The sequence below is a fragment of the Macrobrachium rosenbergii genome, chromosome 16 (assembly GCF_040412425.1).
Source record: "Macrobrachium rosenbergii isolate ZJJX-2024 chromosome 16, ASM4041242v1, whole genome shotgun sequence".
Lineage (NCBI taxonomy): Eukaryota > Metazoa > Arthropoda > Malacostraca > Decapoda > Palaemonidae > Macrobrachium > Macrobrachium rosenbergii.
In genome coordinates, this window is record NC_089756.1 from 20,581,226 (window position 1) to 20,604,679 (window position 23,454).

The 23,454-nt window shown below is 37.2% G+C and overlaps 3 protein-coding genes across 5 annotated transcripts in view; 2 read left to right on the forward strand and 1 right to left on the reverse strand.

The window, feature by feature from the left end:
• The window catches only part of LOC136847169 (uncharacterized), a 359,662-nt gene that overhangs the window by 219,747 nt on the left and 116,461 nt on the right, over window positions 1-23,454 (reverse strand). The gene's annotated exons all lie outside the window — the stretch shown is intronic.
• Window positions 4,724-5,878, forward strand: LOC136846898 (microtubule-associated protein 6-like). Its single transcript, XM_067118152.1, has one exon. It carries the CDS (start codon window positions 4,724-4,726, stop codon window positions 5,876-5,878), a length of 1,155 nt encoding a protein of 384 aa, XP_066974253.1.
• Window positions 5,875-6,219, forward strand: LOC136846899 (microtubule-associated protein 6-like). Its single transcript, XM_067118153.1, has one exon. It carries the CDS (start codon window positions 5,875-5,877, stop codon window positions 6,217-6,219), a length of 345 nt encoding a protein of 114 aa, XP_066974254.1.

Genomic DNA, 23,454 nt, shown 5'->3' on the forward strand with positions numbered 1-23,454 from the left:
TGTAGTGAATCAATATAACCTTGCATAAATGTATAGTGAATCAATATAACCTTATATGAATGTACACTGAATCAATATAACCTTGCATCAATGTATACTGAATCAATATAACCTTGCATAATGTATACCGGTACTGAACCAATATAAACTTGTATAATTGTATACTGAATCAATATAACCTTGCATAAATGTATACTGAATAAATATAACCTTGCATAAATGTATACTGAATCAACATAACCTTGTGTAAATGCATACTGAACCAATATAACCTTGTTTAAATGTATACTGAATCAATATAACCTTGCATAAATGAATACTGAACCAATATAACCTTGTATAGATGTATACTGAATCAATATAACGTTGCATAAATAAATACTGAATCAATATAACCTTGTATAAATGTATACTGAATTAATATAACCTTGTATAAATGTATATTGAATTAATATAATCTAGTATAAATATACACTAAATCAATATAACCTTGTATAAATGTAACAATTGAAATTCAGAATAATTAAAATGCCACAAGTTAATTACTTTAATCACATTTCCAAACATAAACTTGATTCTTGAAGAAGTGATCTACTCCGTCATACTTCCCAAATTATCCCAGGAGTGTCCCTGTTGGGTTTGAAGGGTACAGAGGTCCACACTAGGCCATTTACTCCCTTTCGCAACTTTCCCCCACTTCCGGGCTGCCTTTGGCAAGGGGAAATTTCACCGAAACAGCAATTTACATTTAGAAAGTCTGAACTCTCTTAAGTGACTTCAGGAAAATCCTTCCTGAAAGACATAAACACGAACACTTTAAAAGACCTTAAACAAGTAGAATAGAATAGAATAGCTGGGATCTATGAGGTCACTCAGCGCTGGAACGGAAACTGACAGCAAAAAGGTCTGAAAGGTGTAACAGGAGACAAACCTCGCAGTTGCACTATGAATCAATAGTTAGGAGAGGGTAGAAAGTAAGAAAGAGAATGTGAACGGAGGTAGAGTAAAAGGAACGAAAGGGGTTACAGCTTGGGGCCATAGAAGGGACGCTGCAAAGAACCTATTTAACGAGAGTTGAACGACACCACATGAACACAGCCAATAATATCAAGTTATTTACTGAGAGCTTAGCCAGTCCACAGAAACTAACGAGCTCATTTACTTAACTACTACTGAATCTCAAAATACTCACCCAAAGGATTAGCTCTCAAAGGCGAACTTAAAGAAGTTAGACAGCGGAGTGGGAGGAGTTAAAGAAGTTGGACAGCGGAGTGGGAGGAGTTAAAGAAGTTAGACAGCAGAGTGGGAGGAGACCAAAGTGAAAAGGCAATGATTAGGAAAAAGGCTGAAAGAGCACCTGGAGCCGAAGGTACTCTGCAAGGAACGCTTCGTACAGCCTACAATGCGCTATGCAGTGCACACTGTAGGTGATACCTCAACAAGGAAAACAAAGCACTATCTTCACCCTCCTCAAAACTGAGTGGTTTATATTAAAGTGGCGTCACAATAACAAAGGCCATCGACGGCGACAAGGAATATTTGACCTACTAGAAAACAGTGCTATCTCCCACCTAAACAAAATTGGCTGACTGATTGAAATTGACCTGGCGTCACACAGCAACGATAATCGACGCCGGGAATGAACCACTGTCATTAACCAAGCAACTTTAAGTAATACATATATAAAGGGTCTCTCGCAAAATACAAAAATATACAAATAAAATTACAGAAATATAAAAATAAACAAGTAAAAAAGGCGCCGAAGTGTCTTCGGCGCAATTGACTTTTCTGTATAGTGTATAATCAAGGCCACCGAAAATAGATCTATCTTTCAGTGGTCTCGGTATAATGCTGTATGAGCCAAGGCCCATGAATCTTTAACCATAGCACGGTGGTGGCATGTCCTATATCGTTGCCAGAAGCACGATTATGGCTAACTTTAACCTTAAATAAAATCAAAACTACTGAGGCTAGAAACCTGCAGTTGGTATGTCTGATGACTAGAGGGTGGATGATCAACATACCAATTTACAGCCCTCTAGCCTCAGCAGTTTTTAAGATCTGAGGGGGGACAGAAAGGAGTGCGGACGGACAGACAAAGCCGGCACAATAGTTTTCTTTTACAGAAAACTAAAAATGGGACAAATCACTTAAACCGTTCGCTGCTGGCGTCTCGGAGGGCGCATAATGCTCAACATTTCATCCCATCACATCATTTATTCATTTATCGTTTTCCAATGGGAGTAAGTAACTAGTAACAGAGCACTGCGTGCGGCATACTCTTGAATTTAATCGATTCATAAACGAAGCACTCCTTAAAAATCTACATCTGCGGATTGCAAAAGAATCTTTGGACAATTTTATTAACAAGTATTTTATGTATTTTATATGTGCAGACGAGCAGTACAAATTTCTGTTATAAGTTCAAGACTTTACAGAAGGCCAGTTCTAACAACAAAAACAACAACGCAACTCTAACGAATTGCCCCATCCTTGAGGCAATTCATAATTTTTTTTGATATATATATATATATATATATATATATATAATATATATATATATATATATATATATATATAATATATATATCTATATATATATATATATATATATATATATATATATATATATATATATATATATATATATATATATATATATATATATCTCTGACTCACATCAAGATCGAACCCTGGTCTTTCAAATGAAAGAACAGAGCACTCCCAACCAGGTCACACAATTCATAAAAGAAGTTGGAACCTGAGTACTCAGGTCTTTCAATTGAAAGACCTGGGTTCGATCCTGATGTGAGTCAAATTTATTTCTGTTCCACACGTAGTTGTCTGTTGATATTTCTAATATATATATATATATATATATATATATATATATATATATATTAATGAACTGACGGTAAATTTCCGCAGCCTATATCAGCGAAGCTTATCGTTACTGGTAATGTTCAAACTACTCATCACCCACCGGAAGTTACAGTTCGAATGCATAGACCAATCAGAAACAAGATGGATATTTCAATGATATCGCCTGCGGATATTTACCGTCAGCTACCTCCCGCCCCCCCCGCCCCCGAAAAAAAAACCCGACTACATATTGAGTTAACTCGAGCCAAAAATTATTATATCTCACGAATATAATAGAAATCATGATTCCTTATACCTAAGAAAATGGTATGACATCCGTTTGCATGCTACACATCTATCGCAACTGCACATCCATTGCAACTAACGACGCTAGTAGTTGCAACACTAGCGTCGGAAGCACAGGTCTGGTGTCCTTTTACAGCTTCGGCATGGCAATGACGAGGAAAGGTGCCATCTTGAGGCCGCCAATTACAAGTTTGTTCAGACCTGGGTCGGATACTTTCACAAGTCGTGGAGTCTCTTGGGACGCGTCCAACAAACATATTACTGATGCTTACTTATTTTGGAAAGATCGAACCCGACCTTGTGCGCAAGCACGGGCCTCTAGCTCCTTCAAGATCAGAAGGGCATAACTAACTTACAGGCACAGCCACTTAAGAATAAGAACTCGTCTGTCAAAACATTCTTCCTGCCTCCCTAAAATCAAATTTGTTTTGTCGCTTGTCCTTCCTTAATTTTTCCTTTGACATTATGTGCATATATATATATATATATATATATATATATATATATATATATATATATATATACATATATATATATTATATATAATTATACAATACACATATATACTTATATATATAGATATATTATAAATTATATATATAATATATATATATATATATATATATATATTATATATATATATATACATATATATATATATATATATATATATATATATATATATATATATATATACAGTATATATATATATATATATATATATATATATATATTTATATATATATATATATATATATATGTATATATATATGTGTGTGTGTGTGTGTGTGTTTGTGTGTGTATAGACGGGTGGTCACAACACCACAAATTTTTAGACTAAATTCTTAATATACTAATAGGTCAATAAAGCTATTAGAATCAACGAAAAAATTATCAGCAAGATCAAACGATGCCGCCTCAATTATGATAACATTAACGCCCGTCAAGACGTATTTTTACTTGCCAATGAAGAATGATTGAAATATTACTTATACTAAATAAATAATTAGACAAAAATAAGGGAATAAATAATGATCATGACGGGATTCCGGGCTTTACAACACTGCATAAAAGAATAAAAAAATATCGACAACGTACTGTAGAGTCAAATAAGCAGGATATCACTATGCACAGGACGTAAGCAAAGTACGAGATCGCTAGGCCTACGACGTTAGCACAGCAAGTTATCCACAAGTCCATGACGTCAGCACAGCCAGATAAGCCTATGACATCAGCACAGCAATTTAACCCTAAGCCTACGACGTCAGCACAAGAAGTTATCCCTAAACCTATGACGTCATCACAAGTTATCCCTAAGACTACGACGTCATCACAGCAAATTATCCCTAAGGCTAAGATGTCATCACAGCAACTTATCCTTAAGCCTATGACATCATCATAGCAAGTTATCCTTAAGCCTACAACGTCATCACAGCAAGTTACCCCTAAGCCTACGACGTCATTACAGCAAGTTATCCCTAAGCCTACGACGTCATCACAGCAAGTTATCCCCAAGCCTACAACGTCATCATAGCAAGCTATCCCTAAGCCTAAGATGTCATCAAAGCAAGTTATCCCTAAGCCTACGACGTCATCACAGCAAGTTATCACTAAGCCTAAGATGTCATTACAGCAAGTTATCCCTAAGCCTACGACGTCATCACAGCGAGTTATCACTAAACCTAAGATGTCATCACAGCAAGTTATCACTAAGCCTATGACATCATCACAACAAGTTATCCCTAAGCCTATGACATCATCACAGCAAGTTATCCCTAAGCCTTCAACGTCATCACAGCAAGTTATCCCTAAGTCTACGACATCATCACAGCAAGTTATCCCTAAGCCTATGACGTCATCACAGCAAGTTATCCCTAAGCCTATGACATCATCACAGCAAGTTATCCCTAAGCCTATGACGTCATCACAGCAAGTTATCCCTAAGGCTAAGATATCATCACAGCAAGTTATTCCTAAGCCTATGACGCTATCACAGCAAGTTATCCCTAACCCTTCGACGTCATCACAGCAAGTTATCCCTAAGCCTATGACATCATCACAGCAAGTTATCCCTAAGCCTACGACATCATCACAGCAAGTTATCCCTAAGCCTACGACATCATTACAGCAAGTTATCCCTAAGCCTACGACGTCATCACAGCAAGTTATCCCTAAGCCTATGACATCATCACAGCAAGCTATCCCTAAGCCTATGAAATCATCACAGCAAGTTATCCCTAAGCCTATGACATCATCACAGCAAGTTATTCCTAAGCCTATGACATCATCACAGCAAGTTATCCCTAAGCCTTCAACGTCATCACAGCAAGTTATCCCTAAGTCTACGACATCATCACAGCAAGTTATCCCTAAGCCTATGACGTCATCACAGCAAGTTATCCCTAAGCCTATGACATCATCACAGCAAGTTATCCCTAAGCCTATGACGTCATCACAGCAAGTTATCCCTAAGGCTAAGATATCATCACAGCAAGTTATTCCTAAGCCTATGACGCTATCACAGCAAGTTATCCCTAACCCTTCGACGCCATCACAGCAAGTTATCCCTAAGCCTATGACATCATCACAGCAAGTTATCCCTAAGCCTACGACATCATCACAGCAAGTTATCCCTAAGCCTACGACATCATTACAGCAAGTTATCCCTAAGCCTCGACGTCATCACAGCAAGTTATCCCTAAGCCTATGACATCATCACAGCAAGCTATCCCTAAGCCTATGAAATCATCACAGCAAGTTATCCCTAAGCCTATGACATCATCACAGCAAGTTATTCCTAAGCCTATGACATCATCACAGCAAGTTATCCCTAAGCCTTCGACGTCATCACAGCAAGTTATCCCTAAGCCTATGACATCATCACAGCAAGTTATCCCTAAGCCTACAACGTCATCACAGCAAGTTATCCCTAAGCCTACAACGTCATCACAGCAAGTTATCCCTAAGCCTACAACGTCATCACAGCAAGTTATCCCTAAGCCTATGACGTCATCACAGCAAGTTATCCCTATGCCTATGACGTCATCATAGCAAGTTATCCCTAAGCCTACGACCTCATCACAGCAAGTTATCCCTAAGCCTATGACGTCATCACAGCAAGTTATCCCTAAGCCTATGACATCATCACAGCAAGTTATCCGTAAGCCTATGACGTCATCACAGCAAGTTATCCCTATGCCTATGACGTCATCATAGCAAGTTATCCCTAAGCCTATGATGTCATCATAGCAAGTTATCCGTAAGCCTACGACGTCATCACAGCAAGTTATCACTAAGCCTATGACGTCATCACAGCAAGTTATCCCTATGACTATGGCGTCATCACAGCAAGTTATCCCTAAGCCTACGACATCATCACAGCAAGTTATCCCTTAGCCTACCACGTCATCACAGCAAGTTATCCCTAAGCCTATGACATCATCACAGCAAGTTATCCCTAAGCCTATGACGTCATCACAGCAAGTTATCCCTAAGCCTAAGATGTAATCAAAGCAAGATATTCCTAAGATGACGTCATCACAGCAAGTTATCCCTAAGCCTACGACGTCATCACAGCAAGTTATCCCTAAGCCTATGACGTCATCACAACAACTTATCCATAAGCCTATAATGTCAGCACTACACTTTCCATCATGATACGTCGTGAACAGTTCTTTTTTTATCATCCTAACTACTGTGTTATACCGCCCAAAATGACAGTAATATAGAAGAGGGTCAGTAAATCGAGGACCGGACGGGCTGGATGACGAACTGCCTAATCGTGGAGTTTATTGCCCACAAAATATCACTACACAAATAATAATAATAATAATAATAATAATAATAATAATAATAATAATATATATATATATATATATATATATATATATATATATATATATATATATATATATATATATATTTATATATATATATATATATATATATATATATATATATATATATATATATATATATATATATATATATATATATATATATATATATACATACACAGTATAATAATAATAATAATAATAATAATAATAATAATAATAATAATAATAATAATAATAATTGTCAAATTGTCCGTGTACGATAAGAAATAAAAATTAAACCCCAATTCTCCAGGAAGCACTGACTCAGTACGTATACATAATTTATGAAAAATTTTAAAATGATTACATAAAAAATAATAGACAAGTAGCAGTAATTTATAAATTTTAACTTTCTGAGGGCCGGCTCCTTTCATAAATTTAAATATTCAACGAGATCTGTATGCAAATTACGTACAAAGAACCCCACTAGAGGATAAATTACAGTCGGGGTTGACAAATATTATGAAAAATACATTCTTTGTACTGCATCTAAGGTCATGATATACATTATAATGATACATTATAATGCAATGCCACCTTCTGGGCAGTTACTGAAAAGTACTTCAGCGTTTGTCTTTGTTAATGGAAATATTAAATGTAAAAAAAAAAAAAGAATAATGAAACTTGATACCTCCGCCAACGAAATACATATAAAAAATGATAAAAAAGACATAAATCAATACATAAATAAATACATATAACCATTGATGAAACCCGATGCCTCCGTCAACGCAATAAACAAATAAAAATACTAAAAAAATAAATAAAATAAGATCCTGAAGTGCATCACCGAACTTGAAAAAAACTTTCTTTTATCTCCGATTAGACAAAAGAAAAAAAAAAAGCCCTCAATTCTCATGCCAGCAAAAAGAAGGAAAATTGTCGATTCACATTTCAAAAACATATCTCCAACAGCCGCCAAAAAAAAAAAAAAACCTTGTCCATGACAAGACAGGATGTCAAAGTTTTACTGATTACCCATCCAAGTGCCAACCGGTTTCGAAGTTGCTTAACATCACCACAGTTCAGGATAAGAATTAAAAAGACCCAATAAATTTATGACATTTAAAGCAGGAAGAAGTTAGTTTTCTACATAGGCGCGGCCACACACAAACACACCCACACACACGGGGGGAGAGAGAGAGAGAGAGAGAGAGAGAGAGAGAGAGAGAGAGAGAGAGAGAGAGAGAGAGAGAGAGAGAGAGATAGTTAGTTTCCTACTCAAGCACTTGCGCACGCACACACACACACACACTGAGAGAGAGAGAGAGAGAGAGAGAGAGAGAGAGAGAGAGAGAGAGAGAGAGAGAGAGAGTTAGTTTTCTACTCAAGCATTTGCGCACAAACGCACACACACATACACACACACACACACACAGAGAGAGAGAGAGAGAGAGAGAGAGAGAGAGAGAGAGAGAGAGAGAGAGAGAGAGAGAGTTTTTCCGTCTCAAACGCTTACACACACACTCACACACACACAGTTAGTTTCCTACTCAAGCACTTGCGCACACACAAACACACACACACCCACACACGGGGAAGGAGAGAGAGAGAGAGAGAGAGAGAGACTTGGGGTGCGGATGAGACAAAACGTCCGGCGCCTTAAGCTTTATAAACTCGTTACAAAACTAGTTTAATCATCATTTATCACCTAAATATTATATTTTTCTCATATAGTTACTATAGTAAATTTCATTTACAACGAATTTCTTCCTCCTAGAGGTTTTTTCATTCTTCCAAATATGGGGATCGATGTCTGTCCAACTTCAATAACGTGTCAATAACAACTCCATATGAAAACCTGCGAGATACTTATGAAATTTAATAACTTGTCAATAATAACTCCAAGTGAAAACCTGCGACATACTTAAGAATAATAATAACTTCAAGTGAAAACCTGCGACATACTTGAGAATAATAATAACTTCAAGTGAAAACCTGCGACATACTTAAGAATAATAATAACTTCAAGTGAAAACCTGCGACATACTTGAGAATAATAATAACAAGTGAAAACCTGCGACATACTTAAGAATAATAATAACTCCAAGTGAAAACCTGCGACATACTTAAGGATAATAATAACTCCAAGTGAAAACCTGCGACATACTTAAGAATAATAATAACTCCAAGTGAAAACCTGCGACATACTTAAGAATAATAATAACTCCAAGTGAAAACCTGCGACATACTTAAGAATAATAATAACTCCAAGTGAAAACCTGCGACATACTTAAGGATAATAATAACTCCAAGTGAAAACCTGCGACATACTTAAGAATAATAATAACTCCAAGTGAAAACCCGCGACATACTTAGGACGTTTGATTCTGCGTTACTGACGGTTTTATCGACTTGACATGTGATGGTGATTTCCAAAGTAACTGGTTTTTTTAGTCTGATTCAAGAGATTTTACATATTTTCCCAAATCTACGGGAACGGCGCTGCACTTTTCATTAAGCATTATGGTTCTACATTCCACCAAGCTAGGATTACCATAGTACTGATAAAATGGAGAAACTAAGGTGGTGGTGGTAATAATAATAATAATAATAATAATAATAATAATAATAATAATAATAATAATAACTAGGAAAAGGGGGACCAACAAAAATACATAATAGCGACTTAATTATAATAATGGTGATGAAAAAAGAAAGAAAAAGTGACCAACAACAACACATAACAGCAGCATTGCAGTATAATAATAATAATAATAATAATAATAATAATAATAATAATAATAATAATAATAATAATAATAAAAGAAAACTGAGCAAATGAAAAAGGAGCAAACGAAAACGGAACAAACGACAAAGGAACAAACGAAATTGCAACAAATGAAAAAAGACACAAACGAAAAAAGAAACAAACGGAGGAACAAACGAAAAAGAGAAACAAACGAAGGAGCATACGAAAAAGGAACAAACGTAAAAGGAACAAACGAAACCACGCGAGGAATGACAGAGCAACATGTGACGGCCGATCTGAAGGCTTCTTTTCGACGCGTAACAGTAAATGGTTGAAACCCAACAACTGCTGGAAAAGCGAGTCTGGATCCTCTCTCTCTCTCTCTCTCTCTCTCTCTCTTCCCCCGCCCCCCGCCTTTCTCTCCCTCAATCTCTCTCTCTCTCTCCCTATTTCACTCCCTCAATCTCTCTCTCTCTCTCTCTCTCTCCCCCATCAATCTCTCTCTCTCCTTCAATCCGTCTCCCTCTCTTTCTCTCTATCTCTCTCTCTCTTTCTCACTCTCTCCTCAATCTCTCTCTCTCTCTCTCAGTCGCGCTCTTTCTCTCCCTCAATCTCCCTGTCTATGTCTGTGTGTGTGTGTGTCTCTCTCTCTCTGTCTCTCTCTCTCCGCTCAATGCCTTGCCTACCTTTGCTCTGGACGGGCCAACGTAACCTCGTCACAGATTACGGTCACGTAATCCTGGGGAGATTGTACTACTGCTGCTACTACGAATGCTACAAATAGTATTATCACTGATTCTACTTGTAGTGGTAATAATATTTTGAGGTCAGTCTCGTTATTACAACTAGGTGCATTACTGAACTAATATTGCGAATATAATAAAAAATAATACGCACAAATTCACAATCTCGTGAAAATTGTATTGCTATGTAAAAAGTAATGCAATTTGTTTTTTATCTTTTACATGGTAATGCAATACAATTTTTACAATATAATTGCGGATTTTTATTACATAATAATAATAATAATAATAATAATAATAATAATAATAATAATAATATTTTTCCTATCTGCAGATGCATATCTGGTAACTCAATATTAAGCTTCCGATTTTTAATAGGTTTCTGTAAATGAAAACTATTGTGCCGACTTTGTCCGTCCGCACTTTCTCTGTCCGCCCTTAGATCTTAAAAACTATTGAGGTTAGAGGGCTGCAAATCGGTATTTTGATCAACCACCCTCCAATCATCAAACATACCAAATTGCGGCCCTCTAGCCTCAGTAGTTTGTATTTTATCTGAGGTTAAAGTTGGCCATAATCGTGCTTCTGGCAACAATATAGGATAGGCCACCACCGGGTCATGGCTAAAGTTTCGTGGGCCGCGGCTCATACAGCATTATACCGAGACCACCGAAAGATAGATCAATTTTCGGTGGCCTTGATTATACGCTGTAGCTGCTGTACAGAAAACTCGATTGCGCCGAAGAAACTTCGGGTCATTTTATACTCGTTATTTTAAGATATTGAAATTTTTATAAAAACGTTACAACATCCAAATTAGAAGTCTCCTGACGTAGATGCATTAGAAGGCAACTCCACGTTACCTGGAGTGGATTGTATTTTTTTTTTTATTTGGTACGGGCCACGGAGGAGGAGGAGGAGGAGGAGGAGGAGGAGGAGGAGGAGGAGGAGGAGGAGGAGGAGGGGGGGAAGTTACATAGCTGGCGTTTTGGAACTTTCGTTCTCCACTCATGGTCTTAATGTGATGCCAATTTCGAACTTCTAGATTAAATACTCAGCAAGGAATCTGACTCATTTATGAGTAATGAACTTAAGACTTCTGATCCTGCTTAATATATATAAAAATTTCGAAATAACCCACTGTGTGGTTACTGCTGACTGAAGAGCAGTGCTTGTGTGTGTGCGTGTGTGTGTTTTGGGAGTGACACCATAGATGGTGCTTTTGAACTTCTGGGCTCCCATCATGGTCCTAGAATGCCCCCACCCCGGCAGTGACGTCAAAGCACCTCCCGCGCGGTGCACTGTAGGCATACCTAAATGTTCTTTGCAGCGTCCCTTCGGCCCTAGCTACAACCCCTTTCACTCCTATTACTGTACCTCCATTCATATTCTTTCTTTCATCATACTTTCCAACGTCTTCTAACACTTGTTCCACAGTCCAACTGCGACGTTTTCCTCCCGTTACGCCTTTGTAACCTTTTACTCTCAGTTTTCCCTTCAGCGCTGAATGACCTCATAGGACCCAGCGCTTGACCTTCGGCCTAAATTGTATACATTCCATTCCATTCCTAGAATGCTCCCAGGTCAAAGTCCGAAGAAGAATATGAATATGAATGAGCGATTAGCATATTATGTTTTCACAACATAAACTACCGCACTGGTCCCAGACTCATTTTACCACAATCTATGATACATATGTTTAGGATACACATGCATATGATACATAAATCTTCTCTTCTCTTTAGTCTCCTTCAATATAATCATTCGCAGAGTAACGAAGAAATTCCCACGAAAAACGAATGTGACACTCATCACATCCGGGCAACAGACAAGGGCATATTTATTGTGGCAGACTACGGAAAACCGGCGGGTGTGGAAGAAATTACAACTTTTGTGGTTGTACGGAAGCCATAAAATGGTAGGAATGTCTCACAAATACGAGTGTATATCTACATAGGCATACTATATACGTGTACACGTAAAGACAGCTATGAAATTATACATGTGAGTTACACATTGCCTTTCGTCAAATTCGGTGCCCATGCGCTTTTTTTTTTTTCTTTTTTTTTTTTTGGTAATTTCGCAGCCATGCGCTCATAAAAGATGGCATATGCGTGAGTATGTGTACAATTGTTTGTATGGCACGAGAGAGAGAGAGAGAGAGAGAGAGAGAGAGAGAGAGAGAGAGAGAGAGAGAGAGAGAGAGAGAGAGAATGTTAAATGTGACGAGAGAGAGAGAGAGTGTTAAATGTGAGAGAGAGAGAGAGAGAGAGAGAGAGAGAGAGAGAGAGAGAGAGAGAGAGAGAGAGAGAGAGAGAGAGAGAGACCTTACCTTACAGACCTTACAGTCCTTACAGTTCGTTCGGGTTGCCCCAGGTCCCTCAGTGTGAGGCACCTTTGATGTCTACCAGAGAATTGCTAACGCATCTTCCGGTATATTTTGCATCTTCCAGTCTTGGATGGTCTGGGATGCATCTTAGATATTTGTCGAGCTTATTCTTAAACACATCTACGCTCACTCCTGTTATGTTCCTCAGATGAGCTGGTAGCGCATTGAATAGACGCTGCATTATCGATGCTGGTGCGTGGTGGATTAATGTCCTGTGTGCTTTCCTTAGTTTTCCTGGTATAGTTTTTGGCACTATTAATCTACCTCTGCTTGCTCTTTTTGATATTTTTAGTTCCATGATGTTTTCGGTAATTCCTTCTATCTGTTTCCATGCTTGAATTACCATGTAGCGTTCTCTTCTCCTTTCAAGACTATATAAATTTAAGAATTGTAGTCTTTCCCAGTAGTCAAGGTCCTTAACTTCTTCTATTCTAGCTGTAAATGACCTTTGTACACTCTCTATTTGTGCAATATCCTTTTGGTAGTGTGGGTACCATATTATATTGCAATATTCAAGTGGACTACGTGCGTACGTTTTATAAAGCATAATCATGTGTTCAGCTTTTCTTGTTTTGAAGTGCCAGAACAGCATTCCCATTTTTGCTTTGCATTTTGCCAATAGAACTGCTATTCTATCATTGCATAACATATTCCTATTCAACATCACACCAAGGTCCTTAACTGCTTCCTTGTTTGTGATTGTCTCATTATTAGGTCCTTTATATGCATATAGCATTCCTACTTTATCACCATAGTTCATTGACTCAAATTTATCAGAGTTAAATACCATCCTATTTATCTCTGCCCATTTATATATTTTGTTTAGGTCTCTTTGTAGCGAGTTCCTATCTTCATCACAAGCAATTTCTCTACTTATTCTTGTGTCATCTGCAAAACTTCTTACTACTGAGTCCTTAACATTACTGTCTATGTCTGCAATCATAATCACAAACAGCAATGCAGCTAACACCGTACCTTGTGGTACACCGGATATTACCGTAGCTTCATCCGATTTCTCATCGTTTGCAATCACTATCTGTTTTCTGTTTTGCAAAAATTCTTTTATCCATCTTCCTACTTTGTCAACAATGTTATGTTTTCTAATTTTTTTTCGCTAATATATTATGATCTACCTTGTCAAAAGCTTTTGCAAAGTCTAGGTAAACCACATCTGTATCTTTTCATTTATCATATTTTTATATATGCTTTCATGGTGGACTAACAGTTGGGTTTGTGTACTTTTTCCGGGTACAAAACCATGTTGTCCTATATTGAACAATCTATTTTTCATTAAATGTTTCATTATATTTTTTTCATTACCCTTTCATATACTTTCATAATATGAGATGTCAGACTCACAGGCCTATAATTACTTGCCTCTAGTCTTGATCCACTTTTGAAAGTAGGAGTAATATATGCTAATTTATGCTCATCATAAATCTTGCCTGTATCTATACTTTGTCTTAATAATATTGCTAGCGGCTTTGCTTTGATTGAATGAACCACTTTCTTTAACAATATGGCAGGTACTCCATCTGGTCCTGCTGCTGATCCATTTTTAATTTCATTAATAGCCTGCACAATATCGGCTTCTGTAATATCTATATCTGATAAGTATTCAATATTTTCATCTCTTATTTCTGTATCATTATCTTCATTGTCAATTCCAGGTGTAAATTCACTCTTGTATCTTTCTGCTAATATGTTACATATTTCCTTTTTTTCATTCATTAATCGCCCTTCAATTCTTAGAGGGCCTATTTCTACTCTTATTTTATTCATCTTTTTGCATATGAATAAAAATTTTAGGGTTTTGCTTGATATTTTGTAGTGTCTTTTCTTCTAGGTTCCATTTATCATTTTCTTTTGATTGTATAATCTTTTGTTCTGCATTTTCTATCTTATTTTTAGTTCCATCACTTTCCATGCATTCTTTTCTTTTGCAAGAGCTTTTTTCCACTTTCTGATTTTCTGGAACAAGATCCTTCTGTCTCTTGGAATTCGTGACTGATGTTTACTTTTTTTCTTTGGTATATATTTTTCCACTATTTCCTCTAATATTTTATATAATATATCGGTATTTACCTGTATATCATCACTTACAAATATGTTTTCCCATTCTTCATTTATTTTTGACCAATTTATATTCTTACTATAGAAATTGTATTTTCCATATCCTTCCCATTTTTTCGTCTCTTGCTTTTCTCTGTTTTCGTGTGTTCTGGAACGGACTGTTAGTTCTATGACATTATGGTCCAAAATACTCGTGTTATATACTATTATTTCTTTAACATAGTTCACCTCAATCACAAATACTAGGTCTAAAATATTATCCTTTCTTGTTGGTAGGTGATTTATTTGCTGAATGTTATGTTCTAGTAGCATATCTAATAGCTTTTCAAATTGCCTCTTATCTTCTGCACTACTATTGCTCTCTTTTTATATGTATAAATACAACCACAGTCTCTATTCGTTCTTTCCATTCTACAAAAGGAAAGTTAAAGTCTCCGATAGGAGTATAGTCCAGTCCTTGTGATTTCTACATATTTCATCCAATTTGTCAATTATTATGTCAAACTCTTTAGTATTAGGGGGTCTATATATTACAATGTTCACTAATTTTTCAGATTCAAATTCTACCGCTATTAATTCACATTCTGTGTTACTATATTTCTCACAGATTTTTCCTTGATTGGCATCTCTCCCATAGATCGGTTCCCCCTTGATTTCTATTTTTCTATCTGATCTATAAGTTTGGAAACCCTTTATCTGGTCATCATTACCAGTCTCTTGGGAATACCAGGTTTCACTTATATTCAATATTTCTATTTTTTCATTTTGGATTAGTTCTTCTAAGAACTCTATCTTTCTTTTTGAGTTACTCGAAACTAAACCCTCGCTGTTCATCACTATGATGGTTTTGCGTATTATCTCCATTATCTAATATGGGTAATAATAAGGATTTTCCCATGTCTCTTTCCTGTTCTGATATGTTGATCTTTTTTTTTCATCCAGAAATTCGTACATTAAAAAAATCCAGCTTTTCCATTATATTTGATCTTCCATCTTCATATTGATTCATTTTGTGCATAAACCTGCATTTATCTCCATATCTGCACCATCCCCTAGCATCATAGATACATTGCTTGTTCCTTGTGCTATATCTAGGTGCTGATGCCTCATATCGTGGTGCTGACATTTCATAATGAGTTGTTGGCTTGCTTTTTGCCTTCATCACATGATCTTTGTTCCTTTCTTTATTTGTTTCACTTTTACCTTGATTTTTTATATGTATCTGGTTTTGATTTTGGTTTTTCATGGCTACAGGATGCATGTACCTACATTTCTTATTAAACCTACATCCATTTCCTTCCTTCCAGTTTCTACATATTTTTGGATGTAGATCGCTGCATTCCTCTTCATAGCCATCTAGATATGTGTAACGAGGACAGAATTAACACCCTTTTGAAGGTGTACGTAACGTGCTCCAACGATCTTTAATCATGAAACGGAGGCGTATGAACGTTCGCTCACGGCAACACTTACAACTACTCCTCTTTCTCTCTCTCTTTCTCTCTCTCTCTCTCTCTCTCTCTCTCTCTCTCTCTCTCTCTCTCTCTCTCACCGTGTATCACCTCTCTCTCTCTCTGTGTATCGCTCTCTCTCTCTCTCTCATCGTTTTCCGAAGTTCACCCACCCGAATCGCACTCATTCTCACCAAATCGATTAAATGGACCATTTAAAGAAACGCAATAGTTTCTACAAAAATAGGTTTATTATTCAAATAACCCAACAAGAAATGAATAAAACAAAGCAAAGATTAAAATGCATAATAAATGAAATATCGAGTTAGATAACTAAACTCTGAACTGCAAAACACTTCTGATTAAAGAAGTCTCACTATGGCTAATAGCCTGAAAATATCCAAACTCACACATACTCCCCAAATCAATAATTAGTCATGTCAAAAGCAGTCTACCACATGTTATTCGAACCAGTCCACACTGTCTACCGACATCTGTCCACAGACATCTGTCGGAAGAATCAAACATGATAGAAAACTCCCAAAAATATATGAAATGCAAAACACAATAATGGAAAGTGTAAAATGCATAACCAAGATATGGCAAACGTAACATGACAAAATAATAATATGAAAGAGGTATGAATATTCATATTAAATCTCCCACACCAGTTCAAAAGTTCATAATGATTAGAAAATCATGGTAAAAATCACAAGTTCAATTTTCTCCCATAAAAACAGAGATTTCAAAGTCTACCTTATCTGCTGATTTAAAGCCTGGATCCTCTCCAAAGCTACGTCTAGACAACTGCAGTTCTATCACGTTAATGAACGATCAAACTCACTTTTAGGGCAGATTTTGGCGTAATCTAGATCAAATTAACGCACGTACTCACGAATATACATAACACTTCGGAAGATCACCTGACCGCAATATTGCTGAGGAATCAAACTATTTGCTGAACACAAAGATTTTACCTCGAGTCTCTCGACCTACTTCCATCTGACTCCATAAATTCTTTCATCACATCTTAAAGCATTGAAGCTATGAAATGCATATATGTGTCCTTTAAAACTTGTAGCAGCCATATTTTCTGAAATAGAGCTCAGGCCACCACATAAGAGCGTCTCGCTCTCCTTAACGGCAAACCAAAACAAAAACATATGTATAAAACATAACAGATAGAGCTATGCTCAATTAGCAATGTCTACTGCACTGCAGCTTTAAGGACTGCTCTCATGACGCACTTCCAAAGTCACTGGGGTTGAGTTCTTAGAGCCTTTACATGTAATCTTACAAACACGAATAAGCTTTACTACCCCCACAACAAGAATTATCAGTAAAATAGCTATTAAGACAATTAAAATTGTCGGCATAATATATTCCTGATACTGGAACATCACGGAATCGTCAATGTCTTCCAACGGTGGAACCGTCATTGGCACCTTGGTTGTAGGTACCTCCACTACCAAATGCTCGTTATGCGTATGACGATAATTATCTTCTCGAACTGTTGAATACAGCACGGCTAAGTACGAGAAATTCCGTAGACAGGATTCTGCAGGATGAATCAAACAGTTTGGATCCTCGGAGAACGAATGATGTCGACTTGTTGTTCTGGCACATCATTGTAACTGCACATTCCTTGTAAAAACACGGCAGGAAGAGTACTGGTGGACTCAATGTGGTAATCTCGCAGGAACTGTCTAAAGTCACATTCTGTCGGAGTCTGTCTATGAACTAATGACAACTCACAACCACCCACAGACACAACTCGCAACTGGAAAATACTACTGTCACACACACACTTCTCTCTAACTAAAGCACAACTCGTCTTATAATCAACTCCCGAACCTTGATATTGATCTCCCAAAACGAACATGGTTTCTAATCTATCCCATGTCACTACTGAGTCTCCCAAAAAACACTCGAAAAAGGTCTAATAACAAAACTAAGAAAAAGTTTCATGTTACTGAACCAAAGAAAACTACTAATGCAAAAGTCAAACACTCACAATGTGAACTAATTCCAAGTTTGCATCTCAGAACAATCACAGTCAACTCACTATTAAGCACAATAACTCTACGGAACTCACTCATAAAAAAAAATTCTATCCAAACACTAAAAGGTATCATATCTCGTAAAAGACATGAAAGTTCTACTCCGGTTAGCAAATATTTCGCAACATCTGACTAACTCTCAACAAAATAACAATTGACGTAATGGCAATCGCTCCCATGATCTCAACAACTATAATTACTCACAATACAGCTCCCTTAATTTTAAAAAAAAGAAACTGGAAAAAAAAATCCAAACACTCAAATACGATCTCCCAACCCGAAAAAAAGATCAGACTTGTTCGGTCCGATATACTAAGTATCTCCCAAAAAAAAATATCCTAAACAACACACACATTGCGTCAGATGATGAAACACATCATAACACAATAACACACTAACACACTAACACACGAGTCAAATCTCGTATGAAATTAGCCCATGTCTCGACTTCTAAAATCATTCGAAAACAAATGACTAAGAACTTCAACATCCAAAATGAACAAGAGACAAAAAAAAAAAAAAATATCATATATATACAAACATTCCATTACATCCCAACTTTCTTTAACTTCGAAATATGGGTCAATTTCGTCACTCCAGTGTTTACATCTTTAACTACAAATCTATTCCCTCTTTTGATCTCTACAATCTCAAAAGGTCCGTGGAACTTCGGACTTAACTTATAATTCAGATCATTCCGAACATTCACTTTAATAAACACTCTATCACCCATCGAAAAAGCTACTCCTCGATTTCGCGTTACTTTTCTCTACCATTGCACGCGAACTAAGTTCAAGTTCTTTACTGATACGTGCAAATCTTTCTCTCGCTGTATTTATCAACGAAGTGACCGTAACATCACCCTGAACACACACTGGTAACAAATCAAAAGGTCCTTTCAACTTGTATCCATACAAAGCTTCTGCTGGAGATATCTTAATTGTGTCATTCATCATAGTATTGATACTATATCGCACTTCATCCAAAGATCTGTCCCAATGTGTATCGGAACCTCCCACCGTCATGCGTAAAGCTTCGATTACTTTCCGATTCGCCCTCTCACACAACCCATTTGCTTCAGGTCTATACGGGATTATAGATACTTTCTTTATCCCCAACAAATTAGCAAGACCGTCTAAAGTCTTATTAATAAACTCCCTACCATTGTCTGTGATCAGACATTCTGGAACACCATATCGACAAATTATCCCCTTAAAGAACGCTATAGCAACTTCCTCAGCTGATTTGTATTTCAGTGGGAAAATCTCGACAAAGCGAGTCAACTCATCAACAACTACTAATAAATGTCTATAACCATAAGCGGACTCTGAGAAGTTACCCAGAATATCCATATGCACTCTCTGAAACGGCCTCTGTGGTATGGGATATGAACCCAAACGACACGACACTGTCGTCGCTGGCTTATTCGCATTGCAAATAGCACACTTCTTCACAAAGGCTTCTACTGCGGAAAACATATTTTTCCAAAAGAACTTTGACCTGACGTTTTCATACGTCTTGTCTACACCAAAATGAGGAGAACCAAATTTACAATGTACAATGTCTAGAACTTGTGGTACTAGACTCTCTGGCACGATGATTTGTGTAATCTCACCCATGCTTCGAGTACTTCATAGCAAGTTATACTTAACTTTTCTCACCAATAAATTATTCTCCAACTCTAGACCAGAAAAAGGCAACTTATACCCTTTCTTCGGTGAAACTCCCTTAAGAAATGCCTTAGCATCTGACAACAAATTATCTTCATCTTGCTTTTGTTCCAGCAAGCCTATGTCCCAAGTGACATTTTCACCCGTAATATAACACACTGCGTTACTCTCACTATCACGAATAACAATCTCTCCCGAGACTGCCGACTCACTATTTCTCCCCCAAGTATGCACTGTAGGAACGTGTATGTCCTCTACATGCGATCTCTCAGAACTACTAATATCAGAGACATTAGACACCAAATATTTACTCTCTTCTCCCACACAGGATTCGTGTGTATTTCCTCATCCTCGACCGGAAAGTATCTGCTCAATGCATCTGCAACTACATTATGCTTACCTTCAATGTATTTGAGGTTTGCATCAAAATCTCTCAATGTTAGGAACCAACGTGCTCTCTTGGGCGACAAATTTGGCTTATTAAAAGCTCTAACAACGGTTGATGATCTGTAAAAATCTCAACTTTATTTCCCAACAACAACATCTTAAAATGAACAAGGCTAGAGACGACTGCGAAAGCCTCCTTGTCCACAACTGACATCAGCCTTTCGTTATTACCACGTGTTTTGAACTTTCTGCTATAAAAAGCAATTGGGTGTAATTTCCCCTCAAATTTCTGCATCAAACACGCACCTATACCTTCCTGACTCGCGTCAGTCACTAAGGTGAACGGTTGACTAAAATCTGAAACTTCAAAACTGGTGGGTTCACCAAAGCGTTCTTAAGCTTCTCAAAAGCTAATTGTTGACTATCACCCCAAACAAACTTAACGTCTTCTCGTAACAAATCTGTCAATGGAGACGCTATTGTAGAAAAATTCCGCACAAAACGGCGAAAGAAACCCGACATACCTAGGAACGAACGAATCTGTTTCCTGGTTTTGGGAACTGGAAAATTCACAATGGCTTTAACTTTCTCATCATTCACTCTAACTCCTCTTTAGAGATAACATGTCCTAAATAGACAATTTTTCTCTTCAGAAACTCACATTTGGCCAATTTGACCTTTAACCCAGCGAACCGTAATCGCTTGAGGACTTCTTTCAACACCTTTAGATGTTCTTCAATTGTATCTGTGCATATGAGAATGTCATCCATGTACACAAACACCGACTTTCCTAACAAGCCATGAAGTACTGTGTTAACCAGTCTAGTAAATGTTATTGGGGACCCTTGTAATCCAAAAGGCATCCTATTAAACTCGTAATGTCCCTTTGGTACCGAAAAATGCTGTATATTTACGGCTACTCTCACAAAGGGGAACCTGTAAAAACCCTTGCATAAGATCTATAGATGAATATATATTCTTGCCACCGATCTCAACAAACAAATCAGGCAAACAAGCTACCGGATATCTATCTGGGCATGTTTTTTCATTCAATTTACGAAAATCTACACAAACTCTGATACTACCGTCTTTCTTAGGAACTGCAAGCAAAGGAAAATTAAACGGAGAATTGGACGGTCTAATAATGCCTTCCGACTCCCACTTCTGAACTTCTTTTTCTACTTCTTCTGATCTTAAAAGGAATTCGATATGCTGGAATATATATGGGATTTGTACCCTTTTCTAGGCGGATTGAATGTTCTAAAACATCTGTAACTCCTAATTTATCTCCCTTCAAAGCAATGATATCTAGATATTCTTTCAACACTTTCTCTACTTTATCTGAATATTCAGGATAATCAACTTTAGCCAAGTGTTCATGTAGAACCTGACTTCGAACTGTTGCTCCTCGTTAGGAAACATATTCCCGTCTCCACAAAAACTCACTAATTTATGCTCTTCATTAAACTCTTCAAAATCAATTACATAAGTACCCTTGTGATATTTTTTCACTGAGTCTTGATAGCTAACTAATTCTACTGAAGTCACGCCTGCGACTGAAATTTCATTCACTGACACGGTACTCACGACGTCTTTGAATTTCTCGGTTCCCTCAACAACGCACACTTGAGAAGGAAACTTTTTCTCTTTCAGCGACACTTTAACTAATGTAGGAACTCGCGGTTGCAATTCAACATCTTCCAACAAAAATCCTTTGAAAGATCTTTGCGGAATATCTTCACTCTCTAATGAATGTGTTACACATGTCTCCGACTGTGTCTTAAGTTTCTCACAAGTTTTTTTCCTGTGTATATATGGAACAAAACAACCCGACTCACCTATTGTAATCCCCTGAACTCCCGTAAGAATGTTGATGTTATGTCGCATACAAGAAGGGTGTCCTAGCAAACCATTTCACCTAAGGCTAATCCTTCTATGACCAAAAATGATTCTACTATTGTCTTTCCACCGATACAAAGCGTAAGAAATGACGAACCTAAAATATTCAGTTTCCTCGCTTGTACATCACACACTGTCTCACTAGAAGGGACTAATTTGCACTCTGGAAACCTCGAGTGAAAAAGGTCAGCATTTACTAAGTTAACTGAGCTACCAGAATCAATGAAAATATGAATTTCATTGCCATTAGAGAATCCACGTACAATCGGCCTAGGTTCTAGTGACTCTACGACCTGATTAGTCATTATCCTGTGTCCGTTTTCGAACTTATCTTGTGAAAATTCTGCTGTTCCTTTGTGTATCTAGAACTTGCATCATGTGGAATTCTCCTGTCATATCTAGAAAAACCTCCCCGTGACTTCCCTGAATAATCTCTATTCTTCGTGGCTGGGCAAAATCTCCATCCATGATCTGAAGATTTGCAAACTGAACAATATCTCACTCTGCAATTTGACTTACTATGGCCTATTTTATCACAATTAAAACAACGTATCGTTGTGACTGATCTCTCTGGAATTTTCTTCGATTCTACTCGTGCACATGTCTTCGCTGTTGCATCATTTCCCGAATGCGAGCGCCTATCATTATTCTGTGGTTTGGAAACCGCAGCTGATATTTTTGCACCTCCCTGTACAAAACTACTGTCCAGTGTCGGGCATTTTGCTAGATTTTTGTTAATCTGTGCAAACAAAAAGGATTCATCTGTATCCTGATCAATTCTCTTATCAAAACTATCTACAATTACATCTGGGACCGACGTTAAAAGGCAAGCAAAGTGTAACAATCTTTCAAAATTATCTAAGGAGATATTATTATTTCCAGTTACCCATGGAGAACCTGTTATAGATTTCTTTAACTCAACTACTGCATCAAATAAATTCGCACTGTATGTGACTAGTGAATCATTGCCTTTGTTTATTTTGAGAAACTCTAAAATTCCGAACTGCGCATTCACGTTGAACTCCGCCATAGGTAGCTCGTAGA

Excerpts from the sequence above, each read along its gene's own strand:
- LOC136846898 (XM_067118152.1), top strand. The coding sequence starts at position 4,724 with ATGTCATCAAAGCAAGTTATCCCTAAGCCTACGACGTCATCACAGCAA.
- LOC136846899 (XM_067118153.1), top strand. The coding sequence starts at position 5,875 with ATGACATCATCACAGCAAGCTATCCCTAAGCCTATGAAATCATCACAG.